The following is a 27,154-nucleotide window of genomic DNA, read 5'->3' on the forward strand; positions in this document are numbered from 1 at the left end:
GTGGGATGGTTAGCACTAATTTGACGTAGATATATGATCTACAATATAGCTACGGTACCGAACCCCTGAACTGAACTAAACTAACATCCTGGTGGTGATAACATATAATACATGATCATATATATAACATCATTACGGCCTCGTGCTGAAAATATAGTAATTACGGTCTCGTGCCGAAATCATGCATAAATACGGTCTCGCACCAATATCATAAATACAGCCTCGTGTCGATAACATAAATACGGCCTTGTGCCGATAATATAAATACGACCTCGTGCCGATAACATAAATACGGCCTCGTGCCGATAATATAAATACATGGCCTCGTGCCAAAATCGTTTCAGGTATATGTATATATATATATATATATATTCTAAAAATAAATCATTTATCATATATTCGTCCAATTCATCACAATATAACTCATTTTTTCATAATACCTGAAATCATGCTTTGTTCGTAAAATCTTTCATATCATAATACATTTCACATAAAATAATATTCATGCCACACATATGCTGTTAAAAGTCATACTTCATATTTTAAAATCGTGATTTTCCTGCATCTCGTACATACATATATATTTTATTCATCATAGCAGTATTTTCTCAATCGCACATTTCATTCATAATAAACAATATCATATTCTTTTCTGAAAATAAATTTACTCATAATTAATAATAATTTGCATGAAAAATAACTGCTTTAGTTTATTCCCTTACCTGGCTACTGAGAAATTCGTTAGAACCCAAAATTTCACGCTCTTGGCGCCCGAAATTTAACTCTTGCAATTTACATTTTCCCCAGATTAATTAATCTATTTCTCCAAAAAATACTCATCTAGCCTTCCCTAGGCTCCATATACCTCAAATTAATATTTCAACTATTATTTAACATCCCCATTTAATTTTCCAAATTTTGCCTGCGGGTCCCAAAATTATACTCGCGGCGCTCACCCGGGCCCTAAATTCCAGAAATCCTAGTTCAGTCCCAGATGCTTAATATTTTAGTATTTCTAAATTAATGCTAATTACTTAAAAATAAGCCCCTTAATAACCCCCGTATCCCAAATTTGGGGTTTCGGTCCGACACCCCCCACGAGAATTTCGTCCCACTAGACTTGTAGAGAATCATCCCTAGATTCTCGTGGTGGTGTCCGTTCGTCAATTGGGCTTATATTTTGCAATAAATTAAAGAAAAATAGGAAAATGACTTACCCCAAGGAATACACTTACGCCGCTTCTACCACCGATCCGCTCCGGTAGAAATGACGGCAGCGGCGAATGGAATCCAATGGTATTTTCGGATTTTCGATTAGGCGAAAATCCGTCACGAAATCGAGGAGAGAGGGAAAGAGAACGTGAGGAGAGAGAGAGAGAGAGAGAGAGAGAGAGAGAGAGAGAGTTCAGAGTGTTGCAGAGAATAATAAAATAAATGAAAATAAAGAAAGAAGAAGGAGAAGAATATGGTGGGGGCTGCCAATTTCCAAAAGTTACGCTTCAGGTAATTTTTTAATAATAATAATAATAACAATAATAATAATAATAATAATAATAATAATAATAATAATATATTTAATTAATAATAATATATTTTTTTAATAAAAATAAAAATTAATTTTAATTAATTTTTTTATTTTTTATTTTTCTTTTAAATCTGATTAATTAATTAATTATTTTTTTTTGGGAAATTAATTCACTAATCTTTTATATCTCTTTTTGGGGTTTTTACATGATAACTGTTACGTCAAATCTGGGAAAAGATATATATATCAAATCACGGCAGAATATACTGCATTTTCATAAACAAATTTCATCTCATATAATAATAATAATAATAACATAAAACTTTCTTGGTAGGTTAGCTGGTTGTTGTCATGTATTACCCCCACGTGACTGGGTTGTGTGGCCCGTATGCGGGACCTGACAATGGTTGGCCGACCATTGCCAAGTCAACAGTACAGTCTGTAAGTTCAATGGGTCTGCCTGACCTGGTCCGTACACCAGGGGCGATCACACATTTCTTAAAACCACATCGACCATCCAATCTCACACCACTCCGTACAGCGGCGTTAACACAAATATCATGATCACAAGGACCATGGACACATAGCAACGGTACCGTGCAAGTGCTAGCCTAGACCAAGCCAACCAAATTCTGATATCATATAACATATACTAAAAATGTGATACATGAATATTTCATATCATTAATTTTCACATCGATCATATCATTTTGCATATATACGTATATCATGAAAATCATCGGCCCGTACGCCGGCAAACATATCATAGCACAGCCCGTACGCCGGTAAATTATATATATAAAAATCCAGACCCGTATGCCAGTTTCCCCTTATAAAAATTCGTATCATAATCCCATTTCAGAAAACAGAATTTCACAACATTTTATACTCATGCCACATTGAACAGGTTTTTCACGTATTCAACATATCATCATTTAAACAGTATTCTCCCAAATATAAATCATATATATATAAACATATTTACTTTCCAGAAATCAAATACTATATATATACATACGTTTTCTCAAAATGAACTAACTTAGTTTATCCCCTTACCTGGCTACTAAGAAAGCCCCCAAAATAATCTAGTCTAACTGCTGTAGGATTTTCTAACCAATACCCTGAAAATGAAAACCCCCAGTATTAAACTTCAGTATTTTCATGCGTACATCATTTCCTATAACTATCACAAGACCAAATTTGGCTTAAAAAGTTTTACCTCAACTCTGGGATGATTCCCAACTTGCTTTCGCCAACGATCCGCTTCGGCAGATTTGGAGAGAACTTCCCCAGGAGCATTGTGATGGCTTTGGATTGTTGATCAGTGTAAATTTAGCCCGAAATCGACGAAAGAAAGAGAGAAAATCGAAGGGGAGAGAGAGAGAGAGAGAGAGGGAAAACTTAGCTTAATTGTGAAAATAAACTCGGATTTTTCATATTTATAGAATAGGGGACTTCGTCGACGAACCACGTCATTCGTTGACGAATCCTTCAATGATTTCGTCGATTAAATTAAGTCCTCGTCGACGAAATTCAGTCGGCTCAAAACGCCTCTCAGTATTTCTTCGTCGACGAATCTCCTGTGTTCGTCGACGAATCTCCTGTGTTCGTCGACGAATCCTCTTATGCCTTCGTCGACGAATCCCCTGTGTTTGTCGACGAGGCCCTGATAACTTTCCCTCGGTTTTTCCTTCCAAAATGCAATGCCTCCTTTTGTTTTAGTTTCATTCCCCTTTCTTTTATTGTTTAAATACCATTTTAAATTCGGGTCATTACATTGGGTGATTCTGAATTTCATCGACGAGGAGAGAGTTCGTCGACGAGTTGTCTCCATGACCTCGTCAACGAGGTGACGTGACTCGTCGACGAAGGCTAGTGTATAAGTATGCTAAAATCAGATTTTTTAGCAGAAATTACGCAAGAAACTTCTTCTCTCTCTAGATTTTCATCTCTCCGTCCTTCTCTCTAAGATCTCGGGACGGATTCTCACCGATTTGACAATCTGAAGCAACCACGACACTCCTGGGGAAGTTCTCTGCATATCTGCTAGAGTAGATCGTTGGTGGGGCTAGTTCAAAATCCATCCCAAACTCAGGGTAAGGCTTTCTACTCAATATTTGACTTCTTGGTAGTTGTAAAAAGTGTAGTACGTGTAGAAATACTGAAGTTTAGTTCTGAGAAATATCATTTTCAGGGTGTTGAACGGGCAATCCTACGAGTGCAAGACTGTTTATTTTAAGGGCTTCTCAAGAATCAAGTAAAGAAATAAACTAAGTTAGATATTTTATGAAAAATAAGTATGATATTATAGCATTTGATTTCAGGGAAATATATATATGTATTTATATAATTATATATTATGTTGGGAAATACTGCTAAAATTGATGAGAAATTTTGAATTTATGAAAAAATCCATTTTGTGTGGCATGAGTAGAATTTATGATAAAATATTGTTTTATGAGAATATGATAATGCAATGGATATGATTTTCCGGCGTACGGGCCGTGCTATGGATATGATTTGCCGGCGTACGGACCATACTATGGATATGATTTGCTGGCGTATGGGCCATGCTATGGATATGATTTGCCAGCGTACGAACCGAGTTATGGTAAAATATGAAATGCTGACGTACAGGTCGATGATTTTTACAATGTATATATATATATATGTCAAATGATGTGATGATATTGATTTGACAATTAATAGTATGAAATATCCATGTATCACAGTTTCATTATACACTATGTGTTATCTGAACCTAGTTGGCTTGGTCTAGGCTAGCACTTGCACGATACCGCTGCTATATGTTCATGATCATCATGATATTGTGTTAAAGCTGCTGCACGGAGTAGCGTGAGGACGGATAGTCGATGTGGTTTTAAGAAGTGTGAGCGCCCCTGGTGTACAGACCAGGTCTGGCAGACCCATTAGACTTACAGACTGTACTATTGACTTAGTAGTAGTCGGCCAACCATTGTCAGGTCCTCCCTTCGGGCCACACAACCTAGTCATGTGGGAATAATACATGACCACAATCAGCTAACCTACTAGGGTTGTTTTCGTATTATCATTATATGAGATGAATTATGCTATGAAAATGTTGTATGTTCTGCTATACTATGTTTATACATGTTTTTCCCAGAAATTATACATATAGTTTTACTGGTTATGTTTATGTACATGATTATATGAATATCACATAAATGCTTATGTTGCCACACACTAGTATTAGTTTATTTTTCTTACTGAGAGGTGTCTCACCCCTAAATTTCATAAACATTTCAGGAGCCCCAGATAGGAGAGCGGATAAAGCTCCGCTGTGATAATTATGGTTGATCTACCCTCTCTAAAGGGTATGTATTTTGTGATAGGGTCTGATGGATTTTTGTGGGAAGTGACCCTAGGACTCTTTTGGGTGGTTTACATATGTAATTACAGCGGATATAGTAACTATGGTATTGTAATGGATGGTTTTGTGTTTATGATATTATGATTTTATGTTTCTTACTGCTTAGGCTTCCGTTTTGTGTTTCTGTTATATCCCTGGTACCCATGGGTTTAGGTTGATTATGATTTGCTGGATTTATCATACCGATTTGTATTATTTAAGGAAAAAAAATGTATGAAAATTAAGCAGGTCGTTACAGTTTGATATCAGAGCCTAGGTTAGTAGGTTCTGTAGACTCAAGAGTGTAGCGGAAACGATACCAGAGTATAGGAAAGTAATTTAAGGTTTTGTTCTACAGTCTAGAGGCAGGACTTCCATGGTGGTTTCTGTGTTTTTCCTAGGGTGAAGATTTCAAGAAAACCATAGTAAACTATTGTCAGATTATGTTCCTAGAATGTAAGACTGAGGTTAGAAATAAACTGAGAGTGTTGAGATAAAAGGCTAGGTTAAAAGGGTAAATTAGAAGGATAGGATTTCTAAGTTGTGTTTGTTGTTTTTCAGGATGGATCCAGGAGGAGGTAGTGCCCATGTGAGTGGCAGTGATGGGGGCAAGGCCCTCAGGTGCAGGTGGGACGGACTTTGACGCAGTATTAGGTAGCGTGGCTCAGCCGGTTATGACTGAGATCGCTAGGAGCTCTAGGGAACAGGGTGGTCCGTCGATTGGCCATGGATGCACTTTTGAGAAGTTTACTAAGATGAATCCTTCGACATTCTTAGGAGGAGTCAATCCTGCAGCCGCTGAGAACTGGATGCAGGAGATCGAGAAAGTATTGACCATGTTGTAGTGTACTAAAGAACAGAGGGTCCTCTTTGCCACCTATAAATTGACAAAAGAGGCTGAGAGGTGGTGGGCTGCTGTGAGGCCTTTGGAGTAGGAGAGGACTATGCCGATGGCCATGATTTGGGATCAGTTTAAGGAATTGTTTTTCGATAGATATTTCCCAGCTACTGTCAAGGAGGTTAAAGTGGAAGAGTTCCTAAGTCTGAAGCAGGGATAGTTTTCAGTCCAGCAGTATGCGGCGCGATTTATAGAGCTTTCTCACTTTGCTCCGTATATCGTGTTGGATGAGGTGAAGAAAGCGAGGCAGTTTGAAAGAGGCTTGAGGCAGAGTATATTCAAGCAAGTGGTAGTGCTACGGATCCAGGATTTTGTTGAGTTAGTTGATAGAGCAGCCTTAGCAGAGGTTGGTGAGCATTTGGATGTAGAGGAGTAGGGACGGAGGAAAAGATCTGCATCTTCAGGCTACCAGCAAGGTCCTAGATAGAATTAGTGGAGGAGAGGAAACCATGGCAGAGGACGGAGGTAGGAGACTGGAGGACGTGTGGTTCAGGTAGTACAGGGTCCTCTTGTCTGTTAGACTTGTGGTAAAAGGCACTGGGGAGAGTGTCGAGCATGTGGAGTGGTCTGCTATCGCTGCGGTAGACCGGGGTATATGGTGCGAGACTGTCTTACACCACCAGATGCAGCTCCTGCTCCTAGACCGTACCGGAGAGGTTACCAAGCGTCACGTGGGTGCCAGTAGAAGAATATGGCTCCAGCCAAAGTGTTCGCTCTGATGCTAGGTGATGTCGAGACAGCCGATGACGTGGCGACAGGTATGGTTAGTAATCTTTCTTTTAAAGTTATTGTATTGTTTGATTAAGGAGCCATGCATTTGTTTGTATCTACGGGGTGTGTTAAAATGTGCGGGGCAGAAACACAATTATTGAATACTAAATTATTAGTGTCTACACCGACTGGGTCAGTAGTGAGGTGTAGTAGGGTACTCTGGGATTGCCCAGTTGTTATTCAAGGGAAAATTCTGTTTGTTGGTCTGGTAGTGCTAGACATGCATGGATTTGATGTTATCTTTGGTATGGATTGACTAGCAACTAATTTTGCCAACATAGATTGTCATGCACGAGAGGTGATATTCAGACCTCCAAGAAAAGCAGAATTCAAGTTCGTAGAGTCACGAGTGCAATCCTCGCCGTAGTTAGTTTCAGTTATTCAAGCCAAGAGACTACTGTTGAATGGTTGTCAGGGGTTTGTGCCAATTGTGAAGGAGATATCAGATAATGAATTGAAACTCACTAGCGCGTTGGTGGTAAAGGAGTTTATAGGTGTTTTTCCAGATGAATTACCAGGCTTACCTCCTGATCGCGAGGTAGATTTTCCTATTGATCTACTTCCAGGTATAATGTCGATTTCTAAAGTACCTTACCGAATGGCGCCAGCGGAGTTGGCAGAATTGAAGAATCATCGACAAGATTTGCTTGATAAGGGTTTTATATGACCTAGTGTATCTCCATGGGGAGCTCCTGTTCTATTTGTGAAAAAGAAAGACGGGTCTATGAGGATGCGTATAAATTATAGGGAGATTAATAAAGTGACAATTAAGAATAAATATCCTATACCCCGTATAGATGACTTGTTTGATCAACTCTAGGGCTGATGATTTTATGATGTATATAAATATGCAAAATGATGTGATGATGTTGATTTGACAATGAATAGTATGAAATAATCAAGTATCATAGTTTCATTATATGTTATATGTTATCAAAACTTGGTTGGCTTGGTTTAGGCTAGCACTTGCACGGTACCGATGCTATGTGTTCGTGATCATTACGATATTATGTTAACGCTGCTATACGGAATAGCGTGAGGATAGATAGTCGATGTGGTTTTAAGAAGTGTGAGCGCCCCTGGTGTACGGATTAGGTCTGGCAGACCCATCGGACTTACAAACTATACTATTGACTTGGCAATGGTCAGCCAACCATTGTCAGGTCCCACATTCGGGCCACACAACCTAGTCATGTGGGGGTAATACATGACAACAACCAGCTAACCTACCAGGATTGTTTTATTATTATTATTATTATATGAGATGAATTATGCTATGAAAATGCTGTATGTTCTTCTATGCTAGGTTTATACATGTTTTTCCGAGAAATGATACATACAGTTTTACTGGTTATGTTTATGTACATGATTATATGGATATCACATAAATGCTCATGTTGCCACACACTAGTATTAGTTTATTTCCCTTACTGAGAGGTGTCTCACCCCTAAATTTTATAAACATTTCAGGAGCTCCAGATAGGAGAGCGGATAAAACTCTGCTGTGATAATTACGGCTGATCTGCCCTTTCTAAAGGGTATGTATTTTGTGATAGGGTTTGATGAATTTTTTTGGGAAGTGACCCTAGGACTCTTTTGGGTGGTTTACATATGTAATTATAGCGGATATAGTAACTATGGTATTGTAATGGATGGTTTTGCGTTTATGATATTATGATTTTATGTTTTCTGCTCCTTAGGCTTCCGTTTTGTGTTTCTGTTATATCCCTGGTACCCACGGGTTTAGGTTAATTATGATTTGCTAGATTTATCATACCGATTTGTATTATTTAAGGAAAAAAATGTATGAAAATTAAGCAGGTTGTTACAGTTTGATATCAAAGCCTAAGTTGGTAGGTTCTGCAGACTCTAGAGTGTAGCGAAAATGATACCAGAGTATAGGAAAGTAATTTAAGGTTTTGTTCTATAGTCTAGAGGCAGAACTTTCGTGGTGGTTTCTGTGTTTTTCCTAGGGTGACGATTTTAGGAAAACCATAGTAAACTATTGTCGAGTTATATTCCTAGAATATAAAACTGAGGTTAGAAATAAACTGAGAGTGTTGAGATAAGAGGCTAGGTTAAGCGGGTAAATTATAAGGATAGGATTTCTAAAATGTGTTTGTTGTTTTTCAGGATGGATCCAGGAGGAGGTAGTGCCCATGAGTGGCAGTGATGGGGTAGGGCCCTTAGGTGCAGGTGGGACGGACTCTGACGCAGTATTACGTAGTGTGACTCATCAGGTTATGGCTTAGATCGCTAGGAGCTCTAGGGAACAGGGTGGTCCGTCGATTGGCCATGGATGCACTATCAAGAAGTTTACTAAGATGAATCCTCCGACATTCTCAGGAGGAGTCGATCCTGCAGCCGCTGAGAACTGGATGCAGGAGACCGGGAAAGTATTGACCATGTTGTAGTGTACTGAAGAACAGAGGGTCCTCTTTGCCACCTATAAACTAACAAAAGAGGCTGAAAGGTGGTAGGCTGCTGTGAAGCCTTTGGAGCATGAGAGGACTACGCTGTTAGCCATGATTTGGGATTAGTTTAAGGAATTATTTTTCGATAGATATTTCCCAGCTACTGTCAGGGAGGCTAAAGTGGAAGAGTTCCTGAGTCTAAAGGAGGGATAATTATCAATCCAGTAGTATACGACGCGATTTATAAAGCTTTCTCACTTCGCTATGTATATCGTGTCGGATGAGGTGAAGAAAGTGATGCAATTTGAAAGAGGCTTGAGGCGGAGTATATTCAAGCAAGTGGTAGTGCTACGGATCCAGGATTTTACTGAGTTAATTGACAGAGCAACCTTAGCAGAGGTTGGTGAGCGTTTGGATGTAGATGAGTAGGGACAGAGGAAAGAGATCCGCATCTTCAGGCTACCAGCAGGGTCCTAGACAGAATCAGTGGAGGAGAGGAAACCATGGCAGAGGATGGAGGTAGGAGACCAGAGGATGTGTGGTTCAGGTAGTACAGGGTCCTCCTGTCTGTTAGACTTGTGGGAAAAGGCACTGGGGAGAGTGTCGAGCATATGGAGTGGTCTGCTATCGCTGCAGTAGACCGGGGCATATGGTGCGAGACTGTCTTACACCACCAGATGCAGCTCCTACTCCTAGACCATACTGGAGAGGTTACCAGGCACCACGTGGGGGCCAGCAGAGGAATATGGCTCCAGCCAGAGTGTTCGCTCTGACGCCGGGTGATGCTGAGACAGTCAGTGACGTGGCGACAGGTATGGTTAGTATGCTTTCTTTTAAAGTTATTGTATTGTTTGATTCATGAGCCATGCATTCGTTTGTATGTGCGGGGTGTGTTAAAATGTACGGGGCAGAAACACAGTTATTGAATACTAAATTATTAGTGTCTACACCGACTGGGTCAGTAGTGAGGTGTAGTAGGGTACTCCGGGATTGCCCAATTGTTATTCAAGGGGAAATTATGTTCGCTGATCTGGTAGTGCTAGACATACATGGATTTGACGTCATCTTTGGTATGGATTGACTAGCAACTAATTTTGCCAGCATAGATTGTCATGCACGAGAGGTGATATTTAGACCTCCAAGAAAAGCAAAATTCATGTTCGTAGGGTCACGAGTGCAATCTTTGCCCTAGTTAGTTTCAGCTATTCAGGCCAAGAGACTACTGCTGAATGGTTGTCAGGGGTTTGTGCCAATTGTGAAGAAGATATCAGAGAATGAATTGAAACTCACTAGCGCGTTGGTGGTAAAGGAGTTTATAGGTGTTTTTCCAGATGAATTACTAGGCTTGCCACCTGATCACGAGGTAGATTTTCCTATTGATCTACTTCCAGGTATAATGTCGATTTCTAAAGTACTTTGCCGAATGGCACCAGCAGAGTTGGTAGAATTGAAGAATCATCTACAAGATTTGCTTGATAAGGGTTTTATACGACCTAGTGTATCTCCATGGAGAGCTCCTGTTCTATTTGTGAAGAAGAAAGATAGGTCTATGAGAATGTGTATAGATTATAAAGAGATTAATAAAGTGACAATTAAGAATAAATATCCTATACCCCATATAGATGATTTGTTTGATCAGCTCCAGGGCTGATGATTTTATGATGTATATAAATATGCAAAATGATGTGATGGTGTTGATTTGACAATGAATAGTATGAAATAATCAAGTATCATAGTTTCATTATATGTTATATGTTATCAGAACCTGGTTGGCTTGGTTTAGGCTAGCACTTGCACGGTACCGATGCTATATGTTCGTGATCATTACGATATTGTGTTAACGCTATTGTACGAAATAGCGTGAGGATGGATAGTTGATGTGATTTTAAGAAGTGTGAGCGCCACTGGTGTACGGACCAGGTCTGGTAGACCCAGCGGTACCATGCAAGTATTAGCCTAGACCAAGTCAACCAGGTTTTGATAACATATAGCATATAATCAAACTGTGATATATAGATATTTCATACTATTAATTGTCAAATCAATATCGTCACATCATTTTGTATATATACATCATGAAAATCATCGGCCCATATGCATGAAAATCATATCTATAACCCAGCTCATACGCCAACAAATCATATCCATAGCTCGGCCCGTACGCCGGCAAATATATCCATAGCTCGACCCATATGCTGGCAAAGCGTAGAAAATTATCGACCCGTACGCCAGTTTTTCATTCTTAAAAAATAATTCCATAACATTATCATATTCCCAAAAAAAACAGTAATTCATCATATATTCTACTCATGTCACACAAAATAGGTTTTTCATATATTCATAATATCTCACCAATTTTAGCAATATTTTCCAACATAATACATATTTATATACATACATTTTCTGAAATCAAATGCTATAAAATTATACTTAATTTTTTCAAAAAATATCTAACTTAGTTTATCCCCTTACCTAAATCTTGAAAAGCCCCTAAGAGAAACAATCCCGCACCTGCAGGGTTCCCCAATCAACACCTTGAAAATGATATTTCTCATAACTAAACTTCAATATTTCTACACGTACTATGCTTTCTACAACTGTCAAGAAATAAAATATTGAGTAGAAAGTCTTACCTTGAATTTGGGATGGATTTCGAACTAGCCCAGCCAACAATCTACTCCGGTAGATATGTAGAGAACTTCTCCAGGAGTGTCGTGGTGGCTTCGGATCGTCGAACCGACAAGAATCCGGCCCGAGATCTTAGAGAGAAGGAAAGAGGGACAAAAATCTAGAGAGATAAGGAGTTTCTCGCATAATTTCTGTTGAAAAATCCGGTTTTAGCATACTTATACATTGACCTTCATCGACGAGCCACGTCACCTCGTCGACGAGGTCAAGAAGACAGTTCGTTGACGAACTCTCTCCTCGTCGACGAAATTCAATCCTCTCTCAGTATTTTCTCGTTGACGAACCACACCTTCGTCAACAAGCCCAATATGTAACGTTGTCGACGAACGCGAATTTCCTTTTTTCTGTTCCTTTTATTATTTAAATATTATAAATTCTCTGGGTCACTACATTTAAATAAAAAAATCAAGAGCCTAGAGTCCATTAAGACTGAGAAGCTTGACTTAAGATAAAAAAACAAAAAAAAAAACAAAACAAATTTCATTAGGAGCTCCCTTATGGAATGGAATTTTGACCTGACCTTTAATCGAGAGGGGATAAGAGTAAAAGAACTTGTGAATACTGAATATTCTATTGAAAACAAATCCTAATGATTCCCACCTGTTGACCCTATGGGTCATACCTAATTTTGATAATGACAAATACTTTTTGTATTTGATGGCTTTTAAGTTTGTGTGTAGGATCATACTAACTGGATTATATTGATGACATGTGACAACTTGAAGAAAATTGAAGACTGTCGGCATATTTGTTTATTGTAATTTATATTTTTGGGTCTGTAATAGTAAATAGGAAATTGTATGTAATAATTAATGCATTACATGCATGATATGGATAAAAAGCTCAGTGATGACCATAGACTGACCATAGGAAGTCACAGAACCTTAGGGATCACTCTTCGGTCGACTAATGCAGGATTTTTTTGGTGTCCTCAAAAAGACCTAGAATGACCTTAGGACCCATATGCATGCATAAACAAATGTGCTTATATGAATAGGGTCAATGTATAAAGGGATTAGAACCAAAATGCATGTTCGGTCGATCGAACCAGAATGTATAAGAACATTCGGTCAACCGAATCAGTTAAAGGTCAATGGTTTGACCACAGTACGGTCGACCAAACCTTGCCAAGGTCATACAGCTTGGTCAACCAAACTCCCACTGGGTCAACGGTTTGACTCCTCGGTCGACCGACTAAAAATGTGAACCAACTACTTGATCGACCGAACCCCCACATGGGAATTGCCAACCGTCCGGTCGACCGTACAAATTGACCCAATCGATCGAACCGCGCAAAATTGGAAAATCGCCCTTGAACCATGCAATTCCGATCAACCATCCTTTCAATTTAAATTTCTCCTGGTCGACCAAACGCAGCCACTTGGTCAACCGAACCTTAAGTTCGGTCGATCGGTGCTCTCGGGTTGAATAATTTTTTATCGAGGTTAAAAGTCTTTAAACGGGGTTATCTTTGCTAAATTGTTTTAAAACAATTCTAATAATTCCCTACATGTCCTGAACGATTATAATTTTGGGGAATTCTATATATACCCTGTAACGTCCCTCAATTTCTTAACATAAAACATCACATAATAAATAAAATGGTCAACTCGAACCCGTGGGTAGCGGGGACACCTGTCAAACACAGCGGAAAACCTAGCAGCAGTAAACATAAAATTTCAAACATCCAATCATAAAACATAATACCAGAGCATTCTATACATCAATATACTGTTTGTATGTACAATCTTCAAAAAGTCAAAATAACACTAAGACTATACAACAAAAATCTCCTGGTCCTAGTTCAACGCTTACCATTCTAGTAGGGAAGCTCCAATCGCTCAATGGCGACTCTGGCCCGCCGGTCTCACTGGATTTCCTGAAAATCATTTAATGTTTGGGGGTGAGACACTTTTCAGTAAGGGAAAATAAACTAAATAAAGCTGTGTGACAACGTGAATATTTAAGGTACATATACGTATACATATGCAGTACATTTCATAATTCTGTAAACATCCATCATATCGTACTGGATAAACATATATTTTCACATCTGTTAATAAATCATAACATACATAAATCATCTGTTATAACTGTAGTACTGAAAACAAACCTAGAATGAATAGCTAACTGGTGTCATGTATTACCCCCCATGACGGGTTGTGCAGCCCAAAGACGAGATTCGACAATGGCTGGCCGACCACTGCCAAATCAAATCTGTCTGTAAGTACGATGAACCCGCCACACTCTGGTCCGGACTGCCAGGTGGACGTCCACACTCTACTGAAAGCCACATCGACTATCCATCTCCCATCCCCTTGTGGGATGGTTAGCACTAATCTAACGTAGATATCTAATCTACACATATAGCTACGATACCAAGCCCCTGAACTGAACTAAACTAACATCCTAGTGGTGATAACATATAATACATGATCATATATATAACATCATTACGGCCTCGTGCCGAAAATATAGTAATTACAGCCTCATGCCGAAAACATAAATACATGGCCTTGCGCCAATAACATAAATACGGCCTCGTGTCGATAACATAAATACGTGGCCTCACGCCAATAACATAAATACGGCCTCGTGCCGATAACATAAATATATGGCCTCGCGCCAATAACATAAATACGGCTTTATGCCGATAACATAAATATATGGCCTCGCGCCAAAAGTGTTTCAGGTATATATATTCTGAAAATACATCATTTATCATATAATCATCAAAACCATCACAACATAATTCATCTTTTCATAATACCTGAAAACATGTTTCGTTCGTAAAATTTTTCAAATCATAATACATTCAACGTAAAACAATATTCATGCCACATATGTGCTGTAAAAAAAAAAAACCATACTTCATATTATAAAATCGTGAATTCCTTACATCTCATTTATACATATACATTTTAATCATCATAGCAGTATTTTCCCAATCGTACATTTCATTCGTAATACACAATATAACATATGCTTTTCTGAAAATAAATTTACTTATAATCAATAATAATTTGTATGAAAATTAATACTTTACTTATACCCTTACCTGACTACTGAGAAATTCGTTAGGACCCAAAATTTCACGCCCTTGGCGGCCGAAATTTAACTCCTGCAATTTACATTTTCCTCATATTAATTAATCTATTTCTCCAAGATAATACTCATTTAGCCTTCTCTAAGCTCCATATACCTTAAATTAATATTTAAACTATTATTTAACATCCCCACTTAATTTTTTAAAATTTGCCTGCGGGTCCTAAAATTACACCCGCAGCGCTCACCCGGACCCTAAATTTCAGAAATCCTACTTCAATTCCAGATGCTTAATATTTTAGCATTTCAAAATTAATGCTAATTAATTAAAATTAAGCCCCTTAATAACCGCCGCACCCCAAATTTGGGGTTTTGGCCCGACACCCCCATGAGAATTTCGTCCCACTAGACTTGTAGAGAATCATCCCTAGATTCTCATGGTGATGTTCGTTCGTCAATTGGGCTTATATTTTGCAAGAAATTAAAGAAAAATGAGAAAATGACTTACCCTAGGGAATACGCCTACACCGCTCCTACCACCGATCCGCTCCGGTAGAAATGACGGCAGCGGCGAATGGAGTCCAGTGGTATTTTTGGATTTTCGATCGGGCGAAAATCCGTTATGAAATCAAGGAGAGAGGGAGAGAGAACGTGAGGAAAGAGGAAAAGCTACGTTGCAAGAAATAAAGAAAAGAAAAGAAAAGTAAAGAAGAAGAAGAAGAAGAATGAATGAATGAATTTTTTTATAAAAAGATCTCCTGAAGCTTTCCTGAAGCTTCTTCAAGCTTCAGGAGATAATAATAATAATAATAATAATAATGTTGGGAGTCCCAGCTCGGAGTATATAGTCTAGAGGGGGGTGAATAGACTCTTTTTGTGAAATACGTATTTTTCTACAAAATAAAAACTCTTGGCAAGATATAAGAAATTATATTGTAATATAAATATAAATCATGCACAAGATATAAAATAAAGAGTGTAAGGGAGAGAAAGAACAACACCGGTATTTTTACGTGGTTCGGCACCAAGCCTACGTCCACGCCTTAGCACCAGGCCAAGGATTCCACAATCCACTAAAGATATTCCTTCACCGGCGGAGAAGCCTTACAACTCGAAAACAAATCCCTACACTTGGGAACAAACCCCTCCCGCGCTCACCAAAAGCCTTCGCTTCGGTTCACAAAGAACCTTACAAGAGATTGGAAATACAATTTAATGCTCCTTAAATGAGCCAATATGAAACACAATCAAATCCTTACTCTATTCTCTCAAGGAATGAATCTTACAAGATAAGTGAGCAAGAGAGGATTGAGCACTTGTCAAGAATAAGTAAAATGCAAAGTGCAAAGTGCTTAGATTTTGGATAAAATAATATTTTTCACAAATATGATCAATAATGCTTAAAACTATGTTAATACAAGTCTAAAAGTTTGTATTTATAGCCCAAGAACCTTAGGAGCCGTTAACTAGCCGTTGGGGGGAAGAAAAAATATTTTATTTTGCAAACTAGCCGTTTTCCGCCCGTTGGAGCGCCTCTGCCTAGAATTCGTCGACAAAATCTGAATTTCGTTGACGAGGTCCCTGAATCAGAAAAAGTAACCAAAATGAAATTTGTGGAATTTTGTCTTAACTTTCCAAGAACACCAAGATCATCCAATTTGGACTTTTTTAGAAAAAGTTATGCCCAAAATACCGTAAGGTGTTCAAGACTCAAGACTGCACTACAGCAGTGACGATTACTTTATTTTTTCTTGTCAAAAAGTGTTTTAATGACTCAAATCATTCTTGGACAAAATTATATGAAATATATTAAGTCTAATGAAGATTAAAACTTGTCCAAATGAGTTTCCTTTTGAATATAAGATACTTTAATTAATAAAACACGTTTGAAAACTCCTTTTGTAAATATACTCGACTTTCTTTGAACCTTTAGGACATTAAACTTATTTTAATATAATCGGGACTAAGTATAAAAATGTTCTTAAAATTAGGATGTTAAAAACTTGTCCCTTTGAAAACATATTTGAGTTTTAGGATTCATTTGACAAACTCTTATTTTAACTTAGAAAGCCATGAAAGGTGAGTTTGTGTTTATGTCTTTAGTGCAATCCTATAAACTCATGTGTCCTAATATGCTTATGCAATGGCTCAACTCTTACTCAGAAAATCATGCAAGACACACACCGCGAGAGTTATAATACGTACTCACTCACACAACCCTTATTACAATTAATTTATACACAATAAAAATTTCGGGATGTGCTTTGGTGCTTCTAAGTCAGTGCCCTTTCGATCTTTTCTATTTGATATCTACTAAGTCCAATCTTTGCTTCTGATTTGGTACGTCTGTGTATCTGAAACTATGTACCTATACTAGATAAGATCTACAAGGATGAAAAATACTAGAAAAACAATTAGGTTAATATCATCAAAACATATAAGTCAAGATAATGTAGCTGACAGTGCTAACATTCTCCCCATTTTTTATGATGTCTAACCTATTAAGAATCTACTTAATCTTTACATTTGTGTTTGTTGTTACTAAGGCTTATTGCGCAAAGATAATCCTACTTAGAACCACTAATGGGTTGTTATCATCAAAACAAGACAATTAAGTTTACGTAGCCTCTAAGGCTAACAAATAATAATAATAATAATAATAATAATAATAATAATATATTTAATTAATATTAATAATGATATATTTTATTAATAAAATAAAAATAAATTTTTTTTAATTTTTTTCTTTTTCTTTTAAATCAAATTAATTATTTATTTATTTATTTTTTATTTTTTATTTTTGAGAAATTAATCCACTAATCTTTTATATATCTTTTTTGGAGTTTTTACATACCCCCTCATTTGCAAAAATTAGAAACGAATTAACAATCTTAGTTAGCAAAAAATTTTTGAAATTCAAAAAATCTTATTTCCATTTTTAAGCCTCCTACACACATTTTTATTCGATTTTATTACTTAAATATCTTTGTAAGTGTGCTTGAGTGTTCATCTCAAAGGCTTAAGCTCTCTCTCTCTCATTATTGATTGATTGATGTTATTTTATTACAGAGCAAAGCTTCAAGTTTCCTTAGGAGACTTTGTTAATAAGTCTTCCTTAGAAATACTTCGTTGATTCTTTGAGTTTTACATTGTCATTGCAATACTCAAGGAGTTCATATTGGATTTTGATTGCTAAAAATATTTTATACATCATTTTCAAAAATATCTCTTGTACTTATCTTTAAGAAATTTATTTTGAAATATTTACTTGAGTGCTAAAGATTTTTGTTGTTATATATTTTGATTGATATTATCATTTTAATACAAAGATCAAATAAGACTTTACAAATCATTTTTGAATATTTTTTGTAATTTATTTTTGAGAAAAACATCTGATGAGATATTTGAAACATACTTGTGATCTTTGTTGCTACACTGTGACTGAGAATATTATTTTGACACAAAGATCTTATCACTTACACTCTCACATACTAATTGCATTATTTGCATAAAACTTTGAAAGTAGATACTAAGACTATACTAAACTTATCTTATCATATCATTTGGTAGTATATTGATTACATTGGTACATAATTTGCTTAGTTGATAAGCATATTTGTTGTACGTAAATTTTATTGAGAAATCTGTTGTATTTCAGGCGTGGCCTGAGGGGGCAGTAATCCAGCCTGGAAGGATTGTGTAGGTTGAGGTCAGCCCTGTGTTAATTTGACCTTATTGTAAAGGTTGAAGTCAGTCCTATGCTAATTGACATGGTTGCTTAGGTGCCGCTCCACCCGTTAAGTGAGCTTATAGTAGTAATCCTTGTACTTATTAGTCAAGGCGGAGACGTAAGCAGTTTGCCGAACCTCGATAATATTTCTGGTGTCGTCTCTTTTACTGCCTTATTGTGCATGCTTGATTAAATTTTTATTGCAATTTAAATACTATTGTATATTTACATTGATTTATTTTACATGCATTAAATTGACCTTAAGCTTATATAATACTGCTCTTAATGGATTGACCTAGGAGATAAAATTTTTGAAATACCAATTCACCTCCCCCCCTTTTGGGATTGTACCAAGCTAACACCACCCATATTCCTGCACCATACAAACATGTTACATGAAATGCACCAAAACCAAAGCAAGCTACCCCCGAGAGAAATAAATAAATTCCAAAGATCTTAGGCAATCCAAAGATGGTTTTCCTGTAATCATTTTACATAATTGTTATGCTTTCAAAATTACTTCACAACAAAAATTTTATTGGGCATAAAAATTTTAAAATAGAAAAAAAATTGCTATTGATTTTATTATTATTTTTAAAAATTTATCTATATTTTTATTTTAATTATGTCTAAATTCATATAATTATTTTATTTTATTTTTAATCTTAAACTATATATAATGAATGGTTTAGTCCAAAAAAACAATTTCTCATTATTAAAAATGTTCACAAGTTATCAAAACAACTAAAAAATCATAAAATCTAATTTTTTCAGTTTTTTCGTAAATAGTTTAAAATTGATAATAGAAACATAAAATTGGTAACATAAACAAACACGTTTTTATAATATATTTTTTTATTGTGTAGAAATAGAAATAGAAAATAAAAAACATCAAACCCTAAACATATTGCGTTCGAATAATAAGATAAATGACTATTTAGATTTTTTTAACATACAAAATGGCAACACTTTAGTTATTAATTTTATTTATTAAAAAAATTCTACAAACACCGCTCTCCAATATAAAATAAGCTACATATTAATTTCTTTAATTTTTTTTTTTAAAATTACACCTAATTTATATTCAAAATACGAATTACAAACTCAAAAAAAAAAAAAGTGGCGGTTGTAGTTTGTTGCCAAAATCAATCAAAACGACGTCGCTAGCTTCAACTCAGCCGAACGAGCTTCCGGATGTCTGGGTCCGCCGCCGCCGCGGACTGTTCTTCTTCTCTCCAATCCTTCGCGTTCTTTCCACACTCCGGCGGACGGAATGGCGTCTTTCCTCTTCCTCACAAGACCTGGTGTTATTTCTCTGCGGCAGCACAGATCACGAAGGTTCGTTTGACGCTTCTTTTTCTCTCAAAACTGTTACCAATTTGTGGGTATTTGATTTTGTGCTGGAATATGGAATGAGAAACTACTACCGCTACCCAGTTAGGATTCGTTTAAAATGTTGTCATAGAAGTACTGAGAAACAAGAATTCTGCTTCTCAACTAAGGTGTCTTCCTTTCAACCTGTAAACCAATCCCCTCAAGTCTGTAAACTTCGAAACACAAAACGCGAATTGGCAAATATTTTGCAATTACCCATTTCTGGAAAACCCGTTTCGTACTGTAAAAGAGTTCATGGCCAGATTATTGTTTGGGGCTTTCACTCTGATGTTTTCCTTGCCAACATTCTCCTTAACATGTATTCGAAATCGGGTAGCATATACAATGCACGGTTACTGTTTGATAAAATGCCTCACAGGAACTTAATTAGTTGGTCTTCTATGGTTTCCATTTACACTCGGCTCGGTTACAATGAAGAAGCATTAGTGATCTTTTCAGAATTTTGTTTAAGTTTTGATGAGAAACCAAATGAGTTCATCTTAGCTAGTGTAATCCGTGCGTGCACGCAATTGGGTGTTGTTGATCAGGGTGCACAAGTGCATAGTTTTGTAATTAAGATTGGTTTTTATCAAGATGTCTATGTGGGCACCTCACTGGTTGACTTTTATTCAAAGAACGGCAATATAGAAGATGCGAGATTATTGTTTAATAATTTGTCTGGAAAAACTGCTGTCACTTGGACTACTATTATAACGGGGTATGTGAAAAGTGGAAGAGCTGAAGTTTCCCTGCAGCTATTCAGTCAAATGAGAGAAACTGAAGTAGTGCCTGACAAATATGTACTCTCCAGTGTTTTGAGTGCTTGTTCAATGCTTGAGTTTCTCGAAGGCGGCAAACAGATCCATGCTTATGTGTTGAGGAGAGAAAGAGAAATGGATGATTCGGTGGTTAATGTACTTATAGATTTCTATGCAAAGTGTGGTAAAGTGCAAACTGGACGGAAACTATTTGATCAAATGATAATTAGGAATGTTATATCGTGGACTACAATGATCGCTGGATATATGCAGAATTCACTCAACTGGGAGGCTTTAAAGCTTTTTGTTGAAATGACCAAATTGGGCTGGAAGCCAGATGGGTTTGCTTGCACAAGCACTCTTACTTCTTGTGGCTCACTCGAGGCTCTAGAACAGGGAAAACAGGTGCATTGTTATGCTATCAAAGCCAACCTTGAGTCTGACGAGTTTGTGAAAAATGGTTTAGTTGATATGTATGCAAAATGCAATTCCTTAGTTGATGCAAGAACTGCTTTCGATATCATGGTTGATCGCAATGTGGTTTCTTACAACGCAATGATTGAAGGATACTCTAGATTGAGAGAACTGTATGAAGCATTGGATCTTTTCCGTGAAATGAGGCTTATGCTGTCCCCCCCGAGCCTTTTGACATTTGTTAGCCTTCTTGGTGTATCAGCTTCACTATTTTCCTTGGAATTGAGCCAGCAAATACATAGTATTATCCTAAAATTGGGTATATCTTTGGACATATTTGCTGGCAGCGCCTTAATAGATGTTTATTCCAAGTGTTCTTTTGTTAAGGATGCAAGACTTGTATTTGAGGAGATGAATGAGAAGGATATTGTTGTGTGGAATGCCATGTTGTTTGGGTACACCCAACAATTGGAAAATGAGGAGGCTCTCAAACTCTTCTTAGAATTACAGCTGTCAAGCCAGAAATCCAATGAATTCACTTTTGTTGCTTTAGTCACTGCAGCCAGTAACCTAGCAAGCCTGCCACATGGTCAGCAGTTTCATAGTCAGCTTATCAAGACTGGATTAGACTTCGACCCATTTGTTGCAAACGCTCTTGTGGATATGTATGCTAAGTGTGGAAGTATTGAAGAGGCTCGCAGAACATTTAATTATGCAGTTTGGAGAGATGTTGTGTGTTGGAATTCCATGATCTCAACATATGCACAGCATGGAGAAGCTGAAGAAGCTCTCATGATGTTTGAACGAATGATCAAAGAGGGAATAAAACCGAACTATGTCACTTTTATAGGTGTGCTTTCATCATGTAGCCATGCAGGGCTTGTAGAGGTTGGGTTCCATCACTTTGACTCAATGCACAGGTTTGGAATTGAACCAGGTACAGAACATTATGCTTGCATGGTTTCTCTCTTGGGCCGAGCTAGTAAACTGTATGAAGCAAAGGAATTTATTGAGAAAATGCCAATCAAACCTGCAGCAATAATATGGAGGAGCTTGCTCAGTGCATGTAGAATTGCTGGTAATGTTGAATTGGGTCAATATGCAGCAGAGATGGCAATTTCAATTGATCCAGTGGACAGTGGATCATATATTCTACTTTCAAATATTTTTGCATCCAAAGGAATGTGGATTGATGTGAAGAAGGTGAGGGAGAGAATGGAACTTAATGGGGTGGTGAAAGAACCTGGGCGTAGTTGGATTGAAGTGAATAATGAGATTCATGTTTTTATTGCAAGAGACAAAGCTCATTCCAAGGTCAATATGATTTGTTCGGTTTTGGATGTTTTGATTCGGCATATCAGAGTGGCTGGTTATGTGCCAGACACCACTACACTAATGATGAATGATTGAGAAACAACACCAATTAGAGAAAAAAAGGCCAAGTTTTTTTAGCTCTTGGCTTATAGTTCAATGAGAATCTGAATCCAATTTCTTGTCTTAGTGGTTGGGGACTTGAGAATTTGCATCCTAATGATATCAGGTTTGCAACTAATTTGGAGATTGGAAACTGTAATATTTCGTATTCTACTTGTGAACTTGTTTATTAGATATCTATGGTCTGATTAGTTGCAATAGAAGCTTGGGGATTATTTAATTTTTTAAATTTTTGTGTGTGTATTTATTACTAGTTGCAGTTTGCATAGCAAGAACCCCGTGAGTTGATTGTGTTTGTTAACAAGTGCATATATTTGGTTTAGTTCATATGATTCTATATATAATTTTGGAATCTAGGAAATATAAACAGAAGATACAAGATTTATTTTTTCTTTTGTTCTACAAGTAACCAAACAGCCCATAACGGAAATTTATATATTTTTTTCTTTTTGGTGGTGCAGGAAACAAAGATCAATTTGAGGCTTAGTATATGTCATTATGAGCTTGATTTGTTTGAAGACGGAATATTTATTTTTCAGGGCGGTTTAGTTGAAATCAATTCATTGGGGTTTTCAGGTTATTCAGAAATGGAGGCTATGGTTGCAGTCATCATAAAGAGTCTGCGATCAGAAATATCTAGGTGAATACAGTACCTTTAACCCATTGGTTGCTTCTTGTTTGATGTGTATGGTAGAATACATTGATTTTATCTAAGAAAATTTGTTAGTTTGTTCTTGTCAAAACATGCTTTCCTGCTCTGTTTAGGTGAGTAAAGATTATAAAATCCAATTTATGGGCAATCATCTAAAGCTTTAAAAGAAATGCCTCCAGACAAAATGGGTTAATGTCTTGGTTACCAAGTATATTTTAAAATTATAGCCCATGGTTTACGTTTTACGTTTCCCATGGAATTGTGACCAAATGACAAATTGACAGAAGCTTTTTCACGTGATACTGTTCTATTTCTGAGGAATTTTGCAGATTGTCCGGTTCAATGCTGCTCAAAACTCTCTTTGGCGAGGTGTTCCAAAAATTTCCTAGAACTTATGTCATTTAAGTTTACCACCTCCTAGGGCAGTGCCAATCCTCAAAGAATGGAATTGCATATGAACATATATACGTGCGTGCGTGCGTGCGTGCGTGCGTGTGTGTGTGTGAGAGAGAGAGAGAGAGAGAGATTGTAATGGACTCATGAGATGGTAATTATTTTTGGTTAGTCAGAACATATATTAATTAAGCAATGATAGAAAATTGATGGGTTGTGGTTAATAGCATTCTTAATCTATATTAATTAAGAAATGATAGAAAATTGATGGGTTGTTGTTAATAGCATTCTTAATCTTGAATTGCTAGTAGAGAATTCAAAGTTGCATTTTGCATATGGACTAGATATATTTCCCTTTTCCTCTCCACCTCCATTTTGTTAGTGACTGTAAGCATTTTCTTTAATTTTTTGAAAGTTTATTTCAAGTAGCTCTCTCTCTCTCTCTCTCTCTCTCTCTCTCTCTCTCTCTCTCTCTCTCTCTCTCTCTCATCAAACAATTAAAAAATTATTACTTTTATAGCTTCAAATTTGTAACTTTGATATGACCAATCAAAAGTCCTAACTGGATTAATTATTCTACTTTGGCTTCAATTGAATTCTCAAAAATAGGACAAGAGTCCTTAACTACATAATAACTTGATCCTGTAATGAGTATGTAGGCAGTTCATGGGTTCTTAGTTCATGAATGCGGTTTATACAAAGTAAAAGGTGATGCCCTGGGGCAAGGTTGGAGATTTTGAGCCTAATTTCTCATCTTTTCTTAACCTTAAAACCTAGCCTGTGTTTCGTCCTATATCTTTAAAGACCATGTCAAGGTTCTAAAACATTGGTAATGATACTCATAAGATAATTCATTATGCAACAAAGATCAAAGGAGGGATGATGTGCTTCAACAAATTCGCTTGCATTGCAAGCATTGATACTGGTGTCCATCTCTTTAGTGATTTTAAGATTGCAGCCTTTGTTCAACACCAACTCTTGGTGAAAACTAAAAATAGAGTTGAAGGGAAGCTAAGAAATGAAAATAATAATAAAAAAATATATGAAGAAGAGCTCTGAGTAAATTTGATGGAGGATTTGGAATGTTGGTCAAGGTAAAGCCATTGCTTGGCAAAGAAATGAGCAATTAGCATGGATGATACAAGTGAGATAATATTTGATTGTGTTTGAAATATTTTATTGTCATTTTGTTTACATTTAACACTTATATCGCAATGAAAATCATGAATTCATTCCAAAAGAAGATAAAAGCCTTAGTGTTCCCAAAAGTTGTTAACAGGGGTTTCGTTGGAAAAGTATGAGCTTTCCTCTCCATGGTTTAATGTTGAGATGAGATATATTCAAAGGTTGAGTTTCATAGAGAATTGACTAAGCCTTCCTCAAGTGGAAATTTGTGCATCTTCATGCATTGCATGCATGACATTAACGGTGAGAAGAAGAAGAAGAAGAAGCATTTCATGTGCGTTCTGTGTAAAGTTTTATCATTGCATGAGTAGAGTTAGGATGTAATGCATCATATTGCTCATATCATGCAATTTTCTTTTATAAATTTTGTGAGTAGTGTTCAGTTCATCAGTATGGTTTGCAGCCTACTTTGGAGGCATGTGGCTTGGTTCCAAAATGCGAGTAGTTTTCCTTATAAATTATGTTGATTTGTCTATCTTGGGTATAGGGGTCAATTCTCCTTAATCCTCCATAGTTTTCCTTTCTATAGGCTGGTATGGTCTATACTCTACTTCAAAGGTATGTAATTTAGTTCTCAAATCCGGGTAGTTTTCCTCACAAATTGTGTTGGTTTGTCTATTTTAGGTACAAAAGTCGATTCTCCCAATTCTCGATAGTTTTCCTTTTCGTAGACCGGTATGGTCTACACCCTACTTCGGAGGCAGATCACCGCTGATGGTTGACACGTGATAGACCTATACACCTCCTAGCTTATCTCTTTCCCCTGAACTGGGTCAACGTGATTTGACTCGAGGCAACTCGGGTCTAAACTATTGACTTGATCAAATCGGTTGAACCAGCTTGACCTTGTTCAGACTCCCTAAACCGCCCCATTAATTTTAATTAATAATAATTTTAAATTTTCATTTTTAATTCAAAAAATTAAGAAAATTATAGAAAAATTAGAAAAAAAGACCACAAAAAACAAAGAAAAATTCTATGAGTAAAATAAAGAAAAATTCTATGAGTTATTTTTAACTTAGAGAACCAAAGAATAAAAGAAATCAAAAATCACAAAAAAAAAAAAATTGAGGAAAATCCTTTAAATCTTAAAATTTGCAAAAAAAAAAAAAAAAAAAAAAACAACAAAAATTGAGAAAAATTTTAGAAAAATTTTGGGAAAATTATAGGACCACTTTTTTCTCAATTTTGGTAATTTTTCGGTGGTTATTCTTGTGTGGTTTGTTTATTATGTGCCATGCTTGTCAATTGAATGCACATTTTGTATTTTCTTCTATGCGTGCATGTGCCTGCATGCATGCGTGTGTGCACCCTATGAAGAACATTTAATAAACTGACGTTCTTTGATTCCCTATTATCTCCTGATGGGCTGAGATTCTAACAAATCACTTTGGATTTTTCAATAGTGGCTCTCTTAGAATTTTGAATTATGGTGTACACCTTGCATGTAATTTTTGTGTGAATTGTCATATTAATTGTATGTTTTTAAGTTTATTTTATTTTCCTTGCCGATTTTGGTGTGCTATTGAAATCTATAATGAATTTTCCTTCAGTCTCAAAGGTTATGGCTTAGCATGCCTTTGAGGATTGGAGGCAGGAGGTCTTTGTCTATTGCAAGTCCTCTTGAAAATAAAGGTCAAGTAATAAGAATTTTAAAAATAAAGGAGAATTTTACGTAAATAATCCTCGAAAGGATAATCGAGAGTTATGTTCTTAGCACACTTTTGGGGATCCTAAGGTGAGGATAGCCTCTATCTTATACAAGATTATCCAATATTTAAAGGTAAAGTAAATGAATAAATAGAAGAATTGAAGTCTTAATCAATAAGTTTTGAAGGTAATCTTTCACTAATCAAGTACCGTCCACTAGATGGGTGTGAAGGGATGCTAATATCTTCTCTTTATATAATCCTACTCTTTAATCCAAACCTGGTGAAACATACCATTGACTGTTGATTTCCTCGGACCTAGTGGTATGTTAAATAGACCGCACCTAGAATAAATAGGTTAATGAAGGCTCCCTTGGTTTTTTTTAGTAACACATTTCTTAATCTCATGTATTACACTTGGCATCATATAATATCGAATTCACCACTCAGGCGAGGCAATTCGGAGATTCGATCCCATTCCATTTACTAGGTGTTGGCCCTCCGAGATGTTGCAACACTCCCTTGATTCTATTGGCGCAAACATTTCAATAATTAAATTTGAATTTATGTGAATTTAAATCAATAATAAAATTATATTAAATTAGATTTAAATTCGTACCCCACTTAAATTCGAACTTTAAGTTATTCCTAATAAAGAGTATTTATACAAATTAGTTTGCAAGACAATCAATAAGGTAATGCACTCCTAAGTTAATTGGTTGGCCGTAAGTTACACCATGACTTTAGTGAATAAATTATGGAGTCGGCCATTGGTTCAAACACAAACTTGTGTGGACGTGAAGTAAAAAAATAAATAGGAGAAAAGCAAAAGC

The 27,154-nt window shown here is 36.5% G+C and overlaps 2 protein-coding genes across 3 annotated transcripts; both read left to right on the top strand.

Annotated features, from left to right (window-relative positions):
• The first annotated feature begins 5,518 nt into the window (after positions 1-5,518).
• On the top strand, positions 5,519-23,270 carry LOC131167486 (uncharacterized). Its single transcript, XM_058126289.1, has 3 exons — positions 5,519-5,743; positions 19,595-19,800; positions 23,019-23,270. Exons 1-3 carry the CDS (start codon positions 5,519-5,521, stop codon positions 23,080-23,082), a joined length of 495 nt encoding a protein of 164 aa, XP_057982272.1. The 3' UTR covers positions 23,083-23,270.
• Positions 19,684-23,711, top strand: LOC131168642 (pentatricopeptide repeat-containing protein At4g39530). Of its 2 annotated transcripts, XM_058128239.1 has the most exons (3): positions 19,797-22,548; positions 22,904-23,082; positions 23,424-23,711. In XM_058128239.1, exon 1 carries the CDS (start codon positions 19,875-19,877, stop codon positions 22,416-22,418), a length of 2,544 nt encoding a protein of 847 aa, XP_057984222.1. In that variant the 5' UTR covers positions 19,797-19,874; the 3' UTR covers positions 22,419-22,548; positions 22,904-23,082; positions 23,424-23,711. The 2 variants fall into 2 exon arrangements, with proteins under 2 accessions (XP_057984221.1, XP_057984222.1); XM_058128238.1 differs by lacking the exon at positions 23,424-23,711 and having other exon boundaries at positions 19,684-22,548; positions 22,904-23,270.
• The last annotated feature ends 3,443 nt before the right edge of the window (positions 23,712-27,154 follow it).

Source organism: Malania oleifera, chromosome 11 (genome assembly GCF_029873635.1).
Source record: "Malania oleifera isolate guangnan ecotype guangnan chromosome 11, ASM2987363v1, whole genome shotgun sequence".
Taxonomy (NCBI): domain Eukaryota; kingdom Viridiplantae; phylum Streptophyta; class Magnoliopsida; order Santalales; family Ximeniaceae; genus Malania; species Malania oleifera.

Excerpts from the sequence above, each read along its gene's own strand:
- LOC131168642 (XM_058128238.1), top strand. The coding sequence starts at position 19,875 with ATGAGAAACTACTACCGCTACCCAGTTAGGATTCGTTTAAAATGTTGT.
- LOC131167486 (XM_058126289.1), top strand. The coding sequence starts at position 5,519 with ATGGGGGCAAGGCCCTCAGGTGCAGGTGGGACGGACTTTGACGCAGTA. Across the intron at positions 5,744-19,594 it reads GGATGCAGGAGATCGAGAAA|TTTGTTGCCAAAATCAATCA; the intron begins GTATTGACCATG and ends TGGCGGTTGTAG. Across the intron at positions 19,801-23,018 it reads CGGCAGCACAGATCACGAAG|GTTATTCAGAAATGGAGGCT; the intron begins GTTCGTTTGACG and ends TGGGGTTTTCAG.